This window comes from Saccostrea echinata, unplaced genomic scaffold (genome assembly GCF_033153115.1).
Source record: "Saccostrea echinata isolate AGI-Se365-2 ecotype Australia unplaced genomic scaffold, CSIRO_AGI_Sech_v1 ptg000032l, whole genome shotgun sequence".
NCBI classification, from domain to species: Eukaryota; Metazoa; Mollusca; class Bivalvia; order Ostreida; family Ostreidae; genus Saccostrea; species Saccostrea echinata.
The window spans coordinates 8,270,758-8,291,707 of NW_026889781.1; the positions used below are offsets into that span (position 1 = coordinate 8,270,758).

The 20,950-nt window shown below is 32.7% G+C and overlaps 1 protein-coding gene across 1 annotated transcript; it reads left to right on the top strand.

Moving 5' to 3' along the window:
* The first annotated feature begins 1,876 nt into the window (after nt 1-1,876).
* On the top strand, nt 1,877-19,070 carry LOC133197927 (fibropellin-1-like). Its single transcript, XM_061334103.1, has 12 exons — nt 1,877-2,003; nt 4,758-4,868; nt 5,755-5,865; nt 6,756-6,866; nt 7,754-7,864; nt 8,754-8,864; nt 9,752-9,862; nt 10,750-10,860; nt 16,744-16,823; nt 17,580-17,712; nt 18,219-18,286; nt 18,993-19,070. Exons 1-12 carry the CDS (start codon nt 1,877-1,879, stop codon nt 19,068-19,070), a joined length of 1,263 nt encoding a protein of 420 aa, XP_061190087.1.
* Nucleotides 19,071-20,950: the final 1,880 nt, after the last annotated feature.

Sequence of the window (20,950 nt, forward strand, 5' to 3'; positions counted from 1 at the left end):
GCGAGCGCTCTACCGACTGAGCTACCGTGAACGGTATAAGAGGGTAGGAGTAGGGGTGGCATATTTTGTCAAGTCAGATTATTTATTTATTTTTAGGCACAGGACAGAATTTTTTTTCTTCTCCAAAATCAGACACTTAAACATATGCAAGAAGGGTGTATGTGTGTGTTGGTGGTGTGTGTGTGTGTGTGTGTGTGGGGGGGGGGGGGGTGTGTTAAGACCACAGTCATGGTCTGGCAGGGTCATTTTTTTTTCTAGCAATGCCATTGGATGACAGTTAATTTACATAAAAGTCAAGATTAAAATATTTATTTCCTTAATCTGTCAGTCCCCTTCAATAAAATGATTGTCCCCTAAATGCTTTTAATCCGACAGATGGTTTTATAAAGTACTAGTATGTGTTTAATCTCACATTTATGCACATGGTCTGTTTCTGACAGCTGTCTGAGGCAATTCGAACTACCTGTTTCTTCTCAAGCTTAACTACAATAAACTGACAGCTGATTCAAGAGACATTCTCTGAATGATGCCAGTCACTTACATGTACATTAATGATTAGTCTTTACTTACCGCTTATAGCCTAGCTAACGTTGGACTTTCTGTCTTTCACTTTGTTTACATGATCGTACTGAGCACACGACCTTTTCAGGTGACGATCTCCCTCGCATTGACGCTTGTTTTCCATCACGCTTGAAATAATGTTCCTTCAAGCTCAAGATAATATTTCCTTCACGCTTAAAACAATGTGTGCAATCACAATTATAATCGCGTTTCTTAGCAAGCCGTTCAACATAGTTATTGTTTCAATAGGAGACCGAGTTTTCATTCCTGTCATTAGAAAAGAAGTTATCTCTCCTGTTGAAAAACAAAAATTGCGAACAAGGGCGCATATCATTATTATTGCTGCAAAGATTATAACGACGACTTGGTACATTACAATTTTTAAAGTGTGTACATTTTTATTTATTTCCAATCAGTACATTATTGTTACAGGGGTGGAAACACATAAATTGTTGAAGCAAGAATATTTATAATGTTGGTGCAAAATAAAAATTATCTGTAAAAATAGACTGACGAGATTATAATTTAATTGGAGGTGTATAAAAATGATGCATCCACACTGACTGACAAGATTATGCTTATAAAGTGAGAATAATTATTATAATTTTCGGGTAGAATAAAAATAATGTATACACATCTGACAGACAAGATTATAATTGTTGCAAAAAAATGATAATGTTGTAAAAAGGCAGGATTTTTATTTTTTGATGAGATAATTATTTTTGGTATAATTATATAGGAAAAAAATAATGTGGGGGTACCCTACGGCTTTCCATAGATAACATAGTCCATAGTTACACATAAATACAAAATCAGACATTCTTACTGTGACGTCAAAAAGCGCTAATATTACTATACATATTGCATAGTGACACATAAATACACAATCAACATTCTTACTGTGACGTCAAAAGGCGCTAATATTTATTTACGCATGACTGACGTGACAGTACTGCAAATTAAAAAAATGCAAAATTCGCGGTTATTTCAATCCTTAAAATTCTTATTAAATCACGCTCAAAGTGAGACAGACCTATTATCATTTTAGTAAAGAAAGCAACTGACCAATGATACGTAATGTGACAAATGATTGCATTGCCAACTTTTTTTTTTTGATGAGATGTAAGTGATGTTTTATGATCATAGATCCATGATACCTTACCTTTTTTCAACAGAACGTTAAATTGACACCTGTTTTTTTCAATCTATGGTTTTACGAATCATACAAACCTTACAGAAATATTAGAATATGATTATATGATGGTGATGTTTTGTAATCTGCATAAAAAGTCTAATTAGTGTTTCCTTTTTTTTTATGGAATTGGTTGAAGTTCTCCTTTTTTGTACCCCTTTATCTTGTCTGAATGGAGGAACATGTGTGACAAGCTTAGACGATGTTTTTTGCATATGTCCGCCGGATTTCTCAGGAGTCAGATGTGAAAGTAAGTGATTTCTATGTAAGGATTTGTTCACTGTTTAGACTTTTTCTCATTTTCAAGAACTTTGTAATGAATAGCGAGTGTATCCATCATCTTTAGATGAATAAGTAAAGGAACATAGGATCTTTATTTTTAAACTTCTTTGTACAGAGTCTTCCAGGAAATGGTCCTCCAAGTTGTACATTAAAGTAGTTGTAAGAAAGTAGTTTAGTTTTATATCCCCCGCTTGAAAAGCAGGGATATATTGTGATGGGGTGTCCGTCCTTGCGTGTATGCTTCTGTATATCTTAGGTACATCCGTAACTATTGGGTAACCCATCTCCCATCCGCAACTCCTTCTATACCACTGTATGAACTTAAATAAGACTTTCCCAGGATGAAACAGCACCATTCAGTTAACTGAATGTTCACTGAAATGTCTAGAAAAGTGACTGAATGGCAGAAATGCCTCTCATTCAGTCGCTTTTTAGTTGACCTTCAGTCACCTTTCAGTTAACTGAATTGCAGAGTTTCATCCTGTGTTTCAGAAAATCTTTGTTTACCTTATTGTGCACCTCCTGCTTTACGTTTCAGTCATACAGATCGTGCAGATATTTAGCTTCCGACAGCATAACACAAGCACTGCCATTAATTCTATAGACTGATATTATATGGGAGTTGGGGTAGCATTTTGTGAACTATATGTTTTAAGTGCTTCTGGCTGACTTTTACCTTAAGCAATTATTTTAGTAAAAAAAATTTTGGAAAAATGTGAATTCTCTGAAATGTTTTGCAGAAAAACCACAGTGATTTTATCAACATTCAAGATTTCCCTAAAAACTTATATTTTCTATGAGACATATTAGCTTTTGTCGCCCGATTCTTGCAGTGGTTTGAGCGTCTACTCTAATGTTAATTACTTATCATCAGTCTTAAAGTTAGTACAAGAGAATTTTATGTAATAAGAAGAATATTTGAAATATACTCTTAAGGTTTTAACACCAACCCCTATCAACCTTAGCCTGAAACGTCTTTATTTCATGTAAGTGAAATTTATGGAAAAAATTATTCATAATCTTGTGATATATCAAATGTAACTGTACTCCATTAGGGATGTCTGCCAGTAGATATCAATATCTTTCTTCCCTTTTTATCCCTTTCTCAACATTTCATCGTGCGAAGGTGTAGAGGTTTAAAGAAAAAAAAACATATTCTGTGAAAAAAAGACGCTGGGATATCTGTAAACCTGTTTGAAAATATTTCGGTCAGTGTCAGAATTGTTGGAGGTCTTTTATTTTCGTTGAAAGTTTGTAATGCTTTTAAATTTAATTTTTGATTTGCATGAAAGAAACATAACAAACATGAACCATTGCGTATTTTTTTCATTTATTATTATTTTTTTTATATAGTTTTGCATAAGTTTAACAACTGAGTCCATATATATCTAAACAATTTTTTTTAAAATAAATTGAAACATTTAAATGAACGAAGCCATGGAACTTGCATTACTTATCAACTATGATGCAGGAGGAATGCATTGAATGTCAAAGAATGACCGCGTAACTTGTAAAAATATGATGCTATGAGGAACATTTGAAAAAAAAAATCTATATTAAATATTTATAATTAAATGTGATAGACGAAAATGGAATGGTTTGGGAAGTTTCAAATATCCAACGATGTCCCAGTGATACTGTAGTAAAACCGGTTTAAATGTCCTTCATTTCTCTCATGATTTGATTGCCTTGCATCCTTGTTACATATATATCTATTTCCCATTTTTTCATCTAAATCATAGTTTGTTTATAGGTTATGGAAAGAAAAAAGCAATAGAAATCAATTTTCGTCATATTTGTTAGTTTTATATAATCTACATTCAGTATGTTACTTTCAATGCCAGCTCCGAAAAATATCACAATTTTTTAATACATGTAAGGAATACATTTTGAAATATTGATTTACGATCTGCATAATAAAAGAAAGAAACAAGATGTATATATATATATATATATATATATATATATATATATATATATATATATATATATATATATGTAAGACTCCAAAGTCCGATGGTCACGCCAAAGTCCGATGGATCGTTTCCTATGAGACGCGCGCTGCGCTAAGGTGCGATGGTCTGACACGAAAAAGTCCGATGGTGCGGAGAAACAATCAACGTTTATGACGTAACAAAATTCCGACGTCAATCCTTGACGGCATTGTCCTGCATTCAAAAGACATCAGTTCAGTATTCGTCCTCGCATACAATTTTACTGATTTTGACTATTGCTTGCACCCACCAGAGATATTAGGGCTAGTTCTCGCACATCACTCGACTGATTAGAGTAAGTCCTTGCTTCGCACCAACCCGAGAGATTTAGGGTTTGTCCTCGCACACTAGTCGAGTGATTAGGGTTAAGTCTCGCACCCATCCAAGATATCTAGGTTGTAGTTGTTACACACTTGCCGAGCGATTAGGGTGTTTCGCACATATCCGAGAGATTAGGGTTAGTTTTCGCATAATGATATTTATTTATACTTACTTAAGACCTTGGCATGGCGCGGCATGGCAGTTTGGCGCAGTAGTACTATGACGTCACAAACGTCAATCGTTTTTCCACACCATCGGGCTTTGACGTGTCGAACCATCGGGGTATGGCGGACCATCGGACTTTGGAGTCCCATCGCACTTTGGAGTCTTACAAATATATATGAAAGAAACAACAATGGTGGTGTACTCTATCTTTTCTTTTCAAAGTTAATATCTTATTTTCTCAGTCGTTGATCCTTGTAATTCGTCACCTTGTCAAAACGGAGGAACGTGCTCCCAAGCAGTAGGGGGGTTTGTGTGCAACTGTCCACCAGGTGTCTCAGGATCAACATGTGATGGTAAGTCACATCAATGCAAAAAATACCCAATGCAAAAATATATCCTTGTTGCCGAGAGTTTTGGTTCCCAGAAATTATTGAGAATATTTTTTTTTATAATACGTTGATCTAAAATAATGGATGAATAACATGCAATATAATTTAATGTTGCTATTTTTATTTCATGACAACATCCCCTTCTTTCTTATGATACATGCATTTATCATAGATAACTTCCCCTTTATTTTATATACTTCCTGTTGTCTGGTGATGTTCAACAAAACTGCTTTTGAAAATACAAAGCTTATTTAAGTAATACACAAGCAAGGGATTTTCAAATCTGATTATATTTCTGAAACACCAAATATTTCACCAACTACTTCATATTGTGTGATACAAAATATTACAAATGAAGAGGAATTCAGTTAAGGAAAAGGGTGTATAAGATTAATAAGATTAGTAAGCTAACATTCACAGATCAAAGAAGAGTTGGGTATTTGCTCAATAAGAACAACACTAAATGTAGAAAAAATGGGGTTTCATTCCTAGTCCTTCCATTTTTTTCTCTCTGCCGAATTCCTTTCCATTTTGCAATATTTTGTACCATGTGAATCACCAGCAGACAGTGGAATACTCAGCGTTACAGAAATATTCCTAGTTGTGCAATTCTTTGATATTTAACATCTACAATAGGCTTTCTTATTTGTCAGTTTTCTATAATCTACATTCAGTATGCTACTTTCAATACCAGTTCCGAGAAATATCACAATTCCTCAGTACAAGAACATAAAAGGAATGCATTTTATGCATGTTAATTTACGATCTGCATACTTGTAATAAATTAAAGAAACAATAACAAGGGATTACTATATCTTTTCTTTTCAAAGTTAATATCTTATTTTCTCAGTCGTTGATCCTTGTAATTCGTCACCTTGTCAAAACGGAGGAACGTGCTCCCAAGCAGTAGGGGGGTTTGTGTGCAACTGTCCACCAGGTGTCTCAGGATCAACATGTGATGGTAAGTCACATCAATGCAAAAAATACCCAATGCAAAAATATATCCTTGTTGCCGAGAGTAGAGTTTTGGTTCCCAGAAATTATTGAGAATATTTTTTTTGTAATACGTTGATCTAAAATAATGGATGAATAACATGCAATATAATTTAATGTTGCTATTTTTATTTCATGACAATATCCCCTTCTTTCTTATGATACATGCATTTATCATAGATAACTTCCCCTTTATTTTATATACTTCCTGTTGTCTGGTGATGTTCAACATAACTGCTTTTGAAAATACAAAGCCTATTTAAGTAATACACAAGCAAGGGATTTTTAAATCTGATTATATTTCTGAAACACCAAATATTTCACCAACTACTTCATATTGTGTGATACAAAATATTACAAATGAAGAGGAATTCAGTTAAGGAAAAGGGTGTATAAAATTAATAAGATTAGTAAGTTAACATTCACAGATCAAAGAAGAGTTGGGTATTTGCTCAATAAGAACAACACTAAATGTAGAAAAAATGGGGTTTCATTCCTAGTCCTTCCATTTTTTTCTCTCTGCCGAATTCCTTTCCATTTTGCAATATTTTGTACCATGTGAATCACCAGCAGACAGTGGAATACTCAGCGTTACAGAAATATTCCTAGTTGTGCAATTCTTTGATATTTAACATCTACAATAGGCTTTCTTATTTGTCAGTTTTTTATAATCTACATTCAGTATGCTACTTTCAATACCAGTTCCGAGAAATATCACAATTCCTCATTACATGTACATATAAGGAATGCATTTTATGCATGTTAATTTACGATCTGCATACTTGTAATAAATTAAAGAAACAATAACAAGGGTTTACTATATCTTTTCTTTTCAAAGTTAATATCTTATTTTCTCAGTCGTTGATCCTTGTAATTCGTCACCTTGTCAAAACGGAGGAACGTGCTCCCAAGCAGTAGGGGGGTTTGTGTGCAACTGTCCACCAGGTGTCTCAGGATCAACATGTGATGGTAAGTCACATCAATGCAAAAAATACCCAATGCAAAAATATATCCTTGTTGCCGAGAGTTTTGGTTCCCAGAAATTATTGAGAATATTTTTTTTTTATAATACGTTGATCTAAAATAATGGATGAATAACATGCAATATAATTTAATGTTGCTATTTTTATTTCATGACAATATCCCCTTCTTTCTTATGATACATGCATTTATCATAGATAACTTCCCCTTTATTTTATATACTTCCTGTTGTCTGGTGATGTTCAACAAAACTGCTTTTGAAAATACAAAGCTTATTTAAGTAATACACAAGCAAGGGATTTTCAAATCTGATTATATTTCTGAAACACCAAATATTTCACCAACTACTTCATATTGTGTGATACAAAATATTACAAATGAAGAGGAATTCAGTTAAGGAAAAGGGTGTATAAGATTAATAAGATTAGTAAGCTAACATTCACAGATCAAAGAAGAGTTGGGTATTTGCTCAATAAGAACAACACTAAATGTAGAAAAAATGGGGTTTCATTCCTAGTCCTTCCATTTTTTTCTCTCTGCCGAATTCCTTTCCATTTTGCAATATTTTGTACCATGTGAATCACCAGCAGACAGTGGAATACTCAGCGTTACAGAAATATTCCTAGTTGTGCAATTCTTTGATATTTAACATCTACAATAGGCTTTCTTATTTGTCAGTTTTTTATAATCTACATTCAGTATGCTACTTTCAATACCAGTTCCGAGAAATATCACAATTCCTCATTACATGTACATATAAGGAATGCATTTTATGCATGTTAATTTACGATCTGCATACTTGTAATAAATTAAAGAAACAATAACAAGGGATTACTATATCTTTTCTTTTCAAAGTTAATATCTTATTTTCTCAGTCGTTGATCCTTGTAATTCGTCACCTTGTCAAAACGGAGGAACGTGCTCCCAAGCAGTAGGGGGGTTTGTGTGCAACTGTCCACCAGGTGTCTCAGGATCAACATGTGATGGTAAGTCACATCAATGCAAAAAATACCCAATGCAAAAATATATCCTTGTTGCCGAGAGTTTTGGTTCCCAGAAATTATTGAGAATATTTTTTTTTTATAATACGTTGATCTAAAATAATGGATGAATAACATGCAATATAATTTAATGTTGCTATTTTTATTTCATGACAATATCCCCTTCTTTCTTATGATACATGCATTTATCATAGATAACTTCCCCTTTATTTTATATACTTCCTGTTGTCTGGTGATGTTCAACATAACTGCTTTTGAAAATACAAAGCCTATTTAAGTAATACACAAGCAAGGGATTTTTAAATCTGATTATATTTCTGAAACACCAAATATTTCACCAACTACTTCATATTGTGTGATTCAAAATATTACAAATGAAGAGGAATCCAGTTAAGGAAAAGGGTGTATAAGATTAATAAGATTAGTAAGCTTACATTCACAGATCAAAGAAGAGTTGGGAATTTGCTCAGTAAGAACAACACTAAATGTAGAAAAAATGGGGTTTCATTCCTAGTCCTTCCATTTTTTTTTCTCTCTGCCGAATTCCTTTCCATTTTGCAATATTTTGTACCATGTGAATCACCAGCAGACAGTGGAATACTCAGCGTTACAGAAATATTCCTAGTTGTGCAATTCTTTGATATTTAACATCTACAATAGGCTTTCTTATTTGTCAGTTTTCTATAATCTACATTCAGTATGCTACTTTCAATACCAGTTCCGAGAAATATCACAATTCCTCAGTACAAGAACATAAAAGGAATGCATTTTATGCATGTTAATTTACGATCTGCATACTTGTAATAAATTAAAGAAGCAATAACAAGGGTTTACTATATCTTTTCTTTTCAAAGTTAATATCTTATTTTCTCAGTCGTTGATCCTTGTAATTCGTCACCTTGTCAAAACGGAGGAACGTGCTCCCAAGCAGTAGGGGGGTTTGTGTGCAACTGTCCACCAGGTGTCTCAGGATCAACATGTGATGGTAAGTCACATCAATGCAAAAAATACCCAATGCAAAAATATATCCTTGTTGCCGAGAGTTTTGGTTCCCAGAAATTATTGAGAATATTTTTTTTTTATAATACGTTGATCTAAAATAATGGATGAATAACATGCAATATAATTTAATGTTGCTATTTTTATTTCATGACAATATCCCCTTCTTTCTTATGATACATGCATTTATCATAGATAACTTCCCCTTTATTTTATATACTTCCTGTTGTCTGGTGATGTTCAACATAACTGCTTTTGAAAATACAAAGCCTATTTAAGTAATACACAAGCAAGGGATTTTTAAATCTGATTATATTTCTGAAACACCAAATATTTCACCAACTACTTCATATTGTGTGATTCAAAATATTACAAATGAAGAGGAATCCAGTTAAGGAAAAGGGTGTATAAGATTAATAAGATTAGTAAGCTTACATTCACAGATCAAAGAAGAGTTGGGTATTTGCTCAATAAGAACAACACTAAATGTAGAAAAAATGGGGTTTCATTCCTAGTCCTTCCATTTTTTTCTCTCTGCCGAATTCCTTTCCATTTTGCAATATTTTGTACCATGTGAATCACCAGCAGACAGTGGAATACTCAGCGTTACAGAAATATTCCTAGTTGTGCAATTCTTTGATATTTAACATCTACAATAGGCTTTCTTATTTGTCAGTTTTCTATAATCTACATTCAGTATGCTACTTTCAATACCAGTTCCGAGAAATATCACAATTCCTCATTACATGTACATATAAGGAATGCATTTTATGCATGTTAATTTACGATCTGCATACTTGTAATAAATTAAAGAAACAATAACAAGGGTTTACTATATCTTTTCTTTTCAAAGTTAATATCTTATTTTCTCAGTCGTTGATCCTTGTAATTCGTCACCTTGTCAAAACGGAGGAACGTGCTCCCAAGCAGTAGGGGGGTTTGTGTGCAACTGTCCACCAGGATTCTCAGGATCAACATGTGATGGTAAGTCACATCAATGCAAAAAATACCCAATGCAAAAATACATCCTTGTTGCCGAGAGTTTTGGTTCCCAGAAATTATTGAGAATATTTTTTTTTTATAATACGTTGATCTAAAATAATGGATGAATAACATGCAATATAATTTAATGTTGCTATTTTTATTTCATGACAATATCCCCTTCTTTCTTATGATACATGCATTTATCATAGATAACTTCCCTTTTATTTTATATACTTCCTGTTGTCTGGTGATGTTGAACATAACTGCTTTTGAAAATACAAAGCCTATTTAAGTAATACACAAGCAAGGGATTTTTAAATCTGATTATATTTCTGAAACACCAAATATTTCACCAACTACTTCATATTGTGTGATACAAAATATTACAAATGAAGAGGAATTCAGTTAAGGAAAAGGGTGTATAAGATTAATAAGATTAGTAAGCTAACATTCACAGATCAAAGAAGAGTTGGGTATTTGCTCAGTAAGAACAACACTAAATGTGGAAAAAATGGGGTTTCATTCCTAGTCCTTCCATTTTTTTCTCTCTGCCGAATTCCTTTCCATTTTGCAATATTTTGTACCATGTGAATCACCAGCAGACAGTGGAATACTCAGCGTTACAGAAATATTCCTAGTTGTGCAATTCTTTGATATTTAACATCTACAACAGGCTTTCTTATTTGTCAGTTTTCTATAATCTACATTCAGTATGCTACTTTCAATACCAGTTCCGAGAAATATCACAATTCCTCATTACATGTACATATAAGGAATGCATTTTATGCATGTTAATTTACGATCTGCATACTTGTAATAAATTAAAGAAACAATAACAAGGGTTTACTATATCTTTTCTTTTCAAAGTTAATATCTTATTTTCTCAGTCGTTGATCCTTGTAATTCGTCACCTTGTCAAAACGGAGGAACGTGCTCCCAAGCAGTAGGGGGGTTTGTGTGCAACTGTCCACCAGGTGTCTCAGGATCAACATGTGATGGTAAGTCACATATATGCAAAAAATAAAGTACAATATGTTGACATGCAACATAATTATGTAGACAAGCGTCTAATTTACATGTATGTCAACATGCAAATGTTGAAATGCAAGTTACCAACCTCCTAAGGGAATCTAATTTTAATATTGATAAATGTACTCACTAACGTCATCATATGACATCATGCAAGCAAGATGCAACAGGATTATGCTGACATGCTACTTATTTATGTTAACATGCTAGATAAGTATGTAGACATGCGACTTAGTAATGTCAACATGCAAGATATTTATGTAGATATACAACTTATTTATGTTGAAATAGAAGCTAATTATGTAGACATGCAACTTATTTATGTCAACATGCAAGATAATTATGTTAATACTTGAGTTAATAAGCCAACATGCGAAATATGTATTCTAACATGCAACTTATTATCTTGCATGTTGACATATATATCCTGCATGCTAAAATATAACTCCCATGTTAACATAAATAAGTTTCATGTTGACATGAATAAGTTGCATGTCTACATAAATATCTTGCATGTTAACATAATTATCTTGCATGTTAATATAAATAAGCGCATGTTGACATAAATATCTTGCTTGTTAACATAAATAATTCGCATGTCAACATAAATATGTCGCATGTAAATATAATTCTGTTGCAGCTTGCTTGTATGTATGTCGTATACTGGTGTTAACAAGTAATTTTACCAACATTCTCAAAAATTGTCAACATAAATGTAGTTATTTTGCATGTTGACATAATTATCTTGCATGTTGACATACTTTTCTTGCATGTTGACATAATTTATCTTGCATGTAGGGGGCAGAAATATGCCACCATAGGTTATACTTCTGAAACACTGAATATTTCTCTGTTTACTTCGTATATTGTGATGCAAAATATTAAAAAAAGAGGAATTCAATCGAGGAAAAGAGTTTATAAGCCTAGTAAACGAACATTCAGAGATCAAAGAAGAGTTCAGTAAGAACGACACTAAATGTAGAAAAATTGGATTTCAATCCTAGCCCTACCAGACCTTTCTCTCTGCCGAATTCCTTTCAATTTTTCAATATATTGTACCATGTGAATCAATAGTAGACAGTGGAATACTCAAAGTTACAGATATATCGCTTGTTTTGCATTTATTTGATAATTAACATCTACATTTGGCTTTCTTATTTGTTAGTTTTCTATAATCTAAATTTAGTATGTTACTTTCAATGCCGGTTCCGACAAAAATCCTCCTACTGCTTGGGAACACAAACCTCCGTTTAGACAAGGTGATGGCATTCAAGGATCAACGACTAAACAAATTCAGAATTTAACTTAAAAAAAAAATAGAGTATCCCAGCATTGTTGTTGTTTTTTTTTTCCATATATATTCATATTTATATATATCTTGTTTCTTTATGCAGAGCGTAAATTAATATGCATGAAATGTATTTCTTACAAGTATTAAGGATTTGTTATATTTGTCGGAACTGGCATTGAAAGTTACACACTGAATGTAGATTATATAAAAGTAGCAAAAATGACTAAAATTGATTTCTATTGCTTTTTCTTCCCATAACCTATACGCAAAACTGTCATTTAGATGAAAATTAGGAAATAAAATTAAATGTAACAACAATGCAAGGTTCACCTACAAATAGTTTCATTGCTGATGATGTCATCAAATTGTGAGAAAAATGAAGGACCACTAAACCGGCTTCAGAACGGAACACTAGGATATCGTTGGATATTTAAAACTTCCCAAACAATTCCATCATCATAACACACTAAAGGCATTAAAATTCGAAATGTTATTTATATTTACAAGGTTAAAGCTTAAGGGAAAATGTACATTTGGTAAAACTGACACTGGCAGAAGTATTTTGTTTTTAATTTTTAAATTTCTAAATGTCGTTACTTTTTGAATTTATCAAAAATATTCTCTTTCGAGTTTTGCCTTTTATTAAATTTGAAAAGAGTTTCATAATTCAAAAAATAAAAATCTATCAGTTTTTCCGTTAAGGAGGAATTCTTGTCTGGTTTCTGACTAGATGACATATTTGAAGTATATTTGCTTATATGTCTTATATATTTAGATGTAAGAGATCTAAAAGATCATATTTTTCTTTCCTCATCATAATTGTACAACTTTAAATAGAAATGGTAAACTGAGTTTGAAATCTAGCAGGGATTATATTTTTGGGGGGAACGGCAGTGTATGAAAATATCTCCTTTTCTGCTTCTGAAAACTACTATAGAACAACGAATTAAGTTAAAATTTTTAAACAATCAAAGACTAAAAGAATGACATGAATGATATTTTTGTTCTACTTTGTCAAGGTCAAATCCTGTCGCATCGTATAATGGCAGTCATTTGATATTTCTAAATGACTGCCTTAAATCTAAATGTAAGTACTTTTAATAGATAAGAAAAGAAGTTGGACTCGGAAATCAGACTGGCTGGTTCCCTAAATTGTATCAGATCTACTGAAAAGTTTTTTGGGAATTATATTTGATGGAATGAGATCTGATCACAGGAATGATCAAGTTCATTTCCAAGTGACGTACTCATAATCTTGTGATATATCAAATGTAAGATGTACTCCATTACGGATGTCTGCCAATAAATATCAGTATCTTTTACACTTTTTCAACATTTCATCGTGCGGAGGTGTACATGTAGACGTTAAACGAGAGAAACATATCCTGTGAAAAACAAGACGCTGGAATTTCTGAAACCTTGCTTGAAAATATTTCTGTCAGTGTCAGAATTGTTGGAATTTTTTTTCGCTGAAAATGTCATGTAATTTTTGATATGAGGAAGGCACTGAATGCCAAGGAATGACCATGTTACAGTACCGACCGGACACAACCTAACACCAGAGCGAACCCAAACCGCACAATGGGTTCGCTTCATGGGTTCACTCGGGGTCCGTTGCGGGTCTGCTTTCAGAAAATTTGGGACCGCTCTGGGTGCGCTTCGGGTTTGCTCTGCGTTCGCTCGGGGTCAGCTCTGGGTCCGCTAGAGCGAACCCGGCGTTCGCTCTCAAGTTTCTCTTTACGCACTCATGCGTGAAGCGGACCCCGCTTTAATCTTGCCGCCAGTAAGCCCCGCCCCTTGTATATTCCAAATACAGTAGTGAAATCGATCATTACTCTTTTTATGGCGATCGAAACATTTACATGTAAGTGACAATATGGAGAATGTTGATAAATTTTCAAGAGTGTCACCATACATTTGACGTAGAATTATCACTTTTATTTTTCTTGACTAACGAGCTAAGTACATCTCGAAAGATAATGAAGAAAAGGTGTTAAAATTATTTTCGATGTATCGGATGAAGTGAAATTGATAAGAATATCTTAATTAAAAAAAGCTTTCAAATTCATTTGTTTACATTATTCATGCGTTTGAAATAAGTTGGAACTTCCAATTGTAATCGCAATTGCTAAATCGTAATTTAAATGTTTAAAAGACAAACAACTGAATTATGATCTTATCTATGAAATAGCTGAGACATACTGTACAGGTAAAATGCTAAGTTTATATATTTAGCAGTACATTTAAGCTAGGTTGTCGTCCATTACATGTACATGTATGTCGTGAAAATTCTAATACAGTGTAACTTGAGCTTCGTTTTACAGATCATTTATAATTGACTTCCATGCTATAAATCATTGTTTTATTATGCAAGTTTAACGGCAGACTCATAAAAAAAAAGACAACAACAAGAACAACAACAATCAAAACAAACAAACAAACAAAAACTAATATCTGGTCCACTGATAAGGATATATTATTTTTTTTTTAGTTGTTTTCAAATAAATGATCATTTGAATAGTTTGTGTTCCTTACTGGTTCATGATCCCCCCCCCCCCCCACACTACATACATGACATATTGCAGCGGCATGTTAACAAACGAAATTCTAAATGTTTAAAGATGAATAAAAACAAGAAAGAAAACAAACAAAACAAGAATTGAATAACTGTAAACTCGCATGATTAAGTAGATGATTTTTTTTTTTTAATGTTTTATTTCGATGAGCCCCCATCCCTCTCCGTTATCGAATTGTAGTTGTAAAAAATGATGTTATGAAGAAAATTTGAAGAAAAAAATCTATATTAAATATTTTTAATTAAATGTGATTGTTGAAGACGGAATTGTTTGGGAAGTATAATTGGGAAATAGAGTTAGCATTCCAAACGATAAATTATTCTTACTAGACAACCAAGTGCAAAAGTAATCGTCTTCACAACTATCAAAATGCAATAAATATGACTTTAAATACTGATTACTTCTCAGAAGTGTATAACATTTCTTTGCAAACAAGCTAAGTTGAACGCAAAAGAGATGGCTCTTGAAACAAAAAGGGTATGATATCACTTTCTTATAATTCTTTGCACAAGAGGTGACATGTTATCGTAAATACATATTATACACACAATTTTAACTGCTCATAGAACTAGAGTGTTCCGAGGAACGTATGTGTCGCCTGCTTTGCTTCATTAAAGATGTAAATAAATATAAGAGTGATCAGCTATTTATTTACCACTAGTATTATTCTTCTTGCTTTGACAGCGATAGAATCTGACAATGAAAGAAAAGTCCCAACCCTCAAGTCAATAATTAAATTGAAATTATTAGAAATAATTCTTTATCATTTTATTAATTGTTTCAAACAATCCCCAAAAGAAATTTCAGTCTGTCTTTACTGCAATTTTCAGTCTCCATGATCCATTGTGGAATACCGATCCCGATGTATTTTCATAGTATTTAAATATTAGTTAGTGTGGTAACTGAATATCATACAGTTTCGAAGTAAAGTATCATGAGCTCATCAACATGTATAAATGCTAATTATCAGAACCCGGCCTTAAAAAATTCCAAAGATATAAGTTAAATTAAACCGTCCGAAGAATTTTTGCAAAGTAGGTCAAGGGTCAAGGTCAAATAGACTGTGATTTTTATTTATTGGTATATCTATATGGTATTTTTATAATGTTTTATGACAAATAGCACATACGCTTAATAGCATAGACTCACCTTTTAAATGTAAAAAAAATTAATGTATATCGGAACTAAGAGCTATTTGAAAAGTAGGTCAAAAGGTAACGAGGTCGGTCAACATGGTTATTTACAAAAGCCCTCATGCCAAGGAATTTATGTACAAAATGTCAAATTCATACCTTTTACAGTTCTCAGGATATAGGGTGTAAAAGACCGGCAGACCGAAAGACAGACGCCGGGTAAAGTGATCCCTAAGTGTCGCTCTGCTCTGCTGGCGACACAAAAATGAGAAAATCAACATATGAACAGGTTCAATCAATTGAAAACTAGTAAGAATTGAATAGGGAAATAAAAATTACATGATGATATCATATTAAGTCTACAGGTATTTACAGGCCCCTCAGTTTCCACGATATTCGTTTGCACGATTATGAACCGAAGTGTCTTTTTTGGTTTTGTTTTTGAAAGTGAACATTTAAGTCTTGTTATTCATTTTCTTATGGCCTGTATAATTTAGAAAGTTGCAATAGTTGAAGGACATCTGTATGATTTTATAATGCCCGATAATTGCTATGCAAATTCTTTAAATCATATTTTCAAGAAATACCTGCTAAAAGTATTTTTTTGTTCATTTTTCTTTAAAAGCACAAGGATTTTTAACATATATCTTTTCAAAACCTCTGGTAATGTAAGATGATTTTTTTGTCTTAGAACATCTGATGGTACTATGATTTTTCATTGTAAAGTACATGTAAATTTACGTTGCGTATGACCTTAATTTCCATCATAAAATACCAGTCCTATGTATTGGACATTAAAATTACATTTATGCTTATTTGTGCTCACACTTGCGAAAAACTTTTTTTTCTTAGGTCGTTCCTGTCGGTTCGAAGATGACAATGAGCCTTCCTGCTTCCTTGATACACACAAATGCTGCTGGTTTAGAGGAAAGGTAGGACAATACTACTTTTTGTACGCACTCAATTATTAATAAGAAAATGTACATTTCTTGACATGGTTCGAGCGCTACATGCGTTTTGTTGGACCCAAGAACCAAGCTGTTTGCCTTAGGCCGTTAGGCCGAAGGCAAACAGTTTGTTCGAGGGTTTGACAAAACGCATTTTGCCCGAGAACGCTAACAATTTGCTGGCTTCCGCTTCGGTATATCTTGGTCTATTCTGTCACTAGTGCAAATAAGATTTAGCTGACTCCACCCACAGTGTGGCGTAAGCTGTCCAGTATCTCATCAATGGTCCAATATCTCACTCTGCGGTCAAACATCGATTTTTTTAATGACCGCTCAGTAAAACATTGGAAGTGTTAGACCTTTTTAAGTATAGATCTACATCGGAACTAATTATAAAAGCTATAACAAACTTTTTTTTTTATGTGAACATAACCTTCCAAAATCTTTCTTTCTAATTATCAACAATATAAAACATGTATTGCAATGGATTAATAATATTTTCAAGTTTACCATAAATGCTTCTATAACGTCTTCAAATGTCCTCATTTTATAATTAACTCAGAAGTCTCGCCTTAATGGTTGATTCAATGAGCACTGTCTACTTAAGTAGAGATTACTGTTCTGTTTGTTACACACTATACATAAGAAGTGGAAAACAATAAATCATTTTAAAACGAGAACCAGTGTAATGGCATTATGACAGGCCATAATATTATATAAGCATATAAGATTATCTTTCAGAGTAAAACCAATACACCTGGGACAGGTCCTAAAAGAGCATTTGAGGGGGAGTATTATCTTTATTTTGACGCATCATGTGGCAAAACTGGAGAAAAGTATCGCCTCAGCAGCGGCAATGAAACTGAATTTGAAAGTATGTATTTCCAGTGACGCTAAGTTTAAATAGTCTTAAAAGTTAAATTAACAAATCAAATCTTCTAAGAAGACAGAATGACGTCTACGTCGAAATTGTCTTTCTTTTTTTTCTGTTTTGCTTGTTTGTTGTTTCACGTCCCTCTCGAGAATTTTTCATTCATAGTGAGAGCCACCACTTGCCAGTGGAGAGCTGCAAATTTTGACCTATGTTCGGCACTCAGAGACATTGAGCAGTAAGGGATCTTTTTCGTGAAAGCACCTACTGCGACACGGGACCTCGGTTAGACACCGTAGGACCAGTCTCCATGTCCCATATATATATATATATATATATATATATATATATATATATATATATATATATATATATATATATATATATATATATATTTGCAGACAAGACCTACCGCTTGAGTTTGTATTACCACATGAAGGGCGAAGGAATGGGAACATTTTCGATATATACATCGAGACCTGGAGCAGAAGATGAGGTACACTTTTCAGTAAGTGGGAATAAAAAGAATAAATGGTACAAGGTGGAGCTTGACATTCCCCTGGATCCAGATACAAAAGTAAGTCAACAGCAAGTTGAATTCTAAGGAATGAAATTTCGCTTAGGCGAGTATATTCCCTTTGGCATCTGATTACGGTTGCTTAATTTTGCAAATAAACAACTGATTTTCTTCATGTATTTCTGATAACTTTAGGCATTTCTTGATCATTCATTATATCTTCATTTCGTCACAAAAAATAAAAATAAATAGACAAATAAACACATCGATAAACTCAACCCTTCTTTAAAATATTTATCTTAATTTTCAAGTTAAAATTTTATGTCCAATAAAGGATAATGCCAATTTAAATAATGTTTTTTTTTCCTCTCCAGACTTAGAATGATAGAAATGGGTTCGTAGGTAGGTGACTCCCCCCCCCCCCCCCCCCCAATTTCAACATCAATGCTGATTTTTTAAAATTCATTTTCCTGAATGCATAAAAATAATTGTTTCCTTGAAATTAAAGAAAGTCTCAATCTACCCGTTTTTAGCCAGTCGGTCGGTAGAGGGCAACCAAGCAATTTCTTTTTAAAGATGGCCTAATGATTTTCGTTTATATTAGCTAGTTGTTTTACTTGTTTGCATTTGAAAATATTAGAATGGTAAGAATGCACAAAACCATGAAATAATGTCTAAATACATTAAAAAAAATAAATATTGAAGTAAATGATATTGAAGACATAAAAGGAAAAAAAAGACAATTTATTTTTTCTTCTCTATATAGATTTTCCTGGAGGCCTGCAAAGGAAGGTCCAGACGGGGAGACATTGTAATCGATGACGTCACTCTAGCGCCTCTGTAATGATCAAATTGATCATGACACAGAAAATATGGAAATTTTCGCTGCGTTGAGTTTCTAAAGATTTATTTTTTGGCTTTGAATACTTCAAGAGGTATTCTTTTTGATTAAAGAATTAATTCTTGAGTGGTTACTTTTTTCATTACGCAGGATAGAAATTTACACCTTTAAACCTGGGGAAGGCCTGCGAAAGGGTCAATGAATGGTTACTGAAATGTAAAATGGAAGGTCACTGAAAGCAGTCTGTCAATGACCTTTCTATGGTCACTTTATTAACATTTCGTCGACTGAGTGGCAGCTATTCAGTTTTCATGTATAAACTGCTTAATATCTTAGATTTCTTCTTTTCGGCTTTTCGCATTTTAATGATCGAATATATTAAGAAAACACAAGTAAAATTAAAATAAAAAAATCCATGGCAACGATGAGATTTAGGTTCTTGTCAGTATGGTACCATCAATGTTTTCATGTATTCATTAGCAAAGGCATCTTGATTATAAAGTGAAAAAAAAGTATAATATCAATTGAATGTGGAAATCCCATTTACCTGTGTTTTGTTGAGAGTTTTGCAATGTATATAAATTATGTACAAAATGTGTGAATAGTATGTGTTCATTGTGCGGATTTTCGGGACAGACTGATCTTACACCCATATAATAAGGATGATGTTGACAATTTTCAAGGACCATTTTTCTTTTTGTGTTAAGAATCCCAGATCACCCTAAGACAATGTTGCAAATAAGAAAAAAAACCCACGAATTAAAAAATAATTTTGAATAAAATATTCAGATCTTAAACAATTTTTATAACGAATATAACAGTATAGCCTATAAAAATGCAGAAAATGATTGTTAAATTTGAAATAACATTAAAATCAGGTTGACTTACACACACACCACTTATTAAAAATCTGCATGTCAGAAATATTTTTGCAATTGTAATTTTTGCATGTTTGTCCTACCCGCAATATTCCGCAATAAATGGACAACCCCAAAAAATAAACGGAAGTTTCGACTCTTTCCAGTTCATTCTCACGATTCAAATTTTCAAGACACAGGTTGTATTAATTAATAAGCAATTTATGTATATATTTCTATCTGAATGATTTTTTCCCCAGAATAATTATAGAGGAAATATTTGTCAAATTACATAATAAGCACTTGTATAATATTACAAAATAGTTGATAAAAGGTAATAAAGTATAAGTAAAACGTCATCGAAAGTTTCTTTATTAGCCATTGAATAGTAACTAATCGGTCAATGAAAGGGATTGAAAGGACACAGAAAGGCCAGTGAGAGAAATGTGTCCACTGTATATTCACTGAAATGTGACAGGATAATGTCAGAAAGATGACTGAAAATCTTGCTAGCATGTACTCGCAATTCGCCCATAATTGTCATTAAAATGGATATTGAATGTTGCTTGATCTGACTGACAAGTTGTCTCTTTTTATTTGCATCAGTTTGCTATGCGTTGATTTTTTTTTTTTTTTTTTTTGTTTTAACATTGATGTATTTAAATTTATTGATAGCCTTCTCATCCAATGGAATTTCCTTTAACTACTGTTATTGTATATGAATTATCATTTGGATTGGGTAATGAAAACATAAAAAAAATCAGTAACTTAGTTTCGTTAATCCTATGTCGATTATGAGGACAGACAAAACTACGTTTTCGGATCAAGAGTTAAATATACGTATTTCAAATTTCCGTAATAAATGTTTTTATTATTGTTGAAAGAAAAAAATCATTGAACACATTATCTTTATCTTAAAAGTAGAGATGTTATATTAAGTTTTTATCCGACCAAGGTATTTGCCTAATATTTCCCATAAAAGTTCAATGATTTCAAAACCTGTATTGAAAAATTTTAAATTATCTC

What these genes read in the sequence shown, in the direction of transcription:
- LOC133197927 (XM_061334103.1), top strand. Translation starts at nt 1,877, where the DNA reads ATGGAATTGGTTGAAGTTCTCCTTTTTTGTACCCCTTTATCTTGTCTG. An exon ending in CTCAGGAGTCAGATGTGAAA is followed by an intron (nt 2,004 to 4,757) that starts GTAAGTGATTTC and finishes TTATTTTCTCAG; the next exon opens with TCGTTGATCCTTGTAATTCG. An exon ending in CTCAGGATCAACATGTGATG is followed by an intron (nt 8,865 to 9,751) that starts GTAAGTCACATC and finishes TTATTTTCTCAG; the next exon opens with TCGTTGATCCTTGTAATTCG.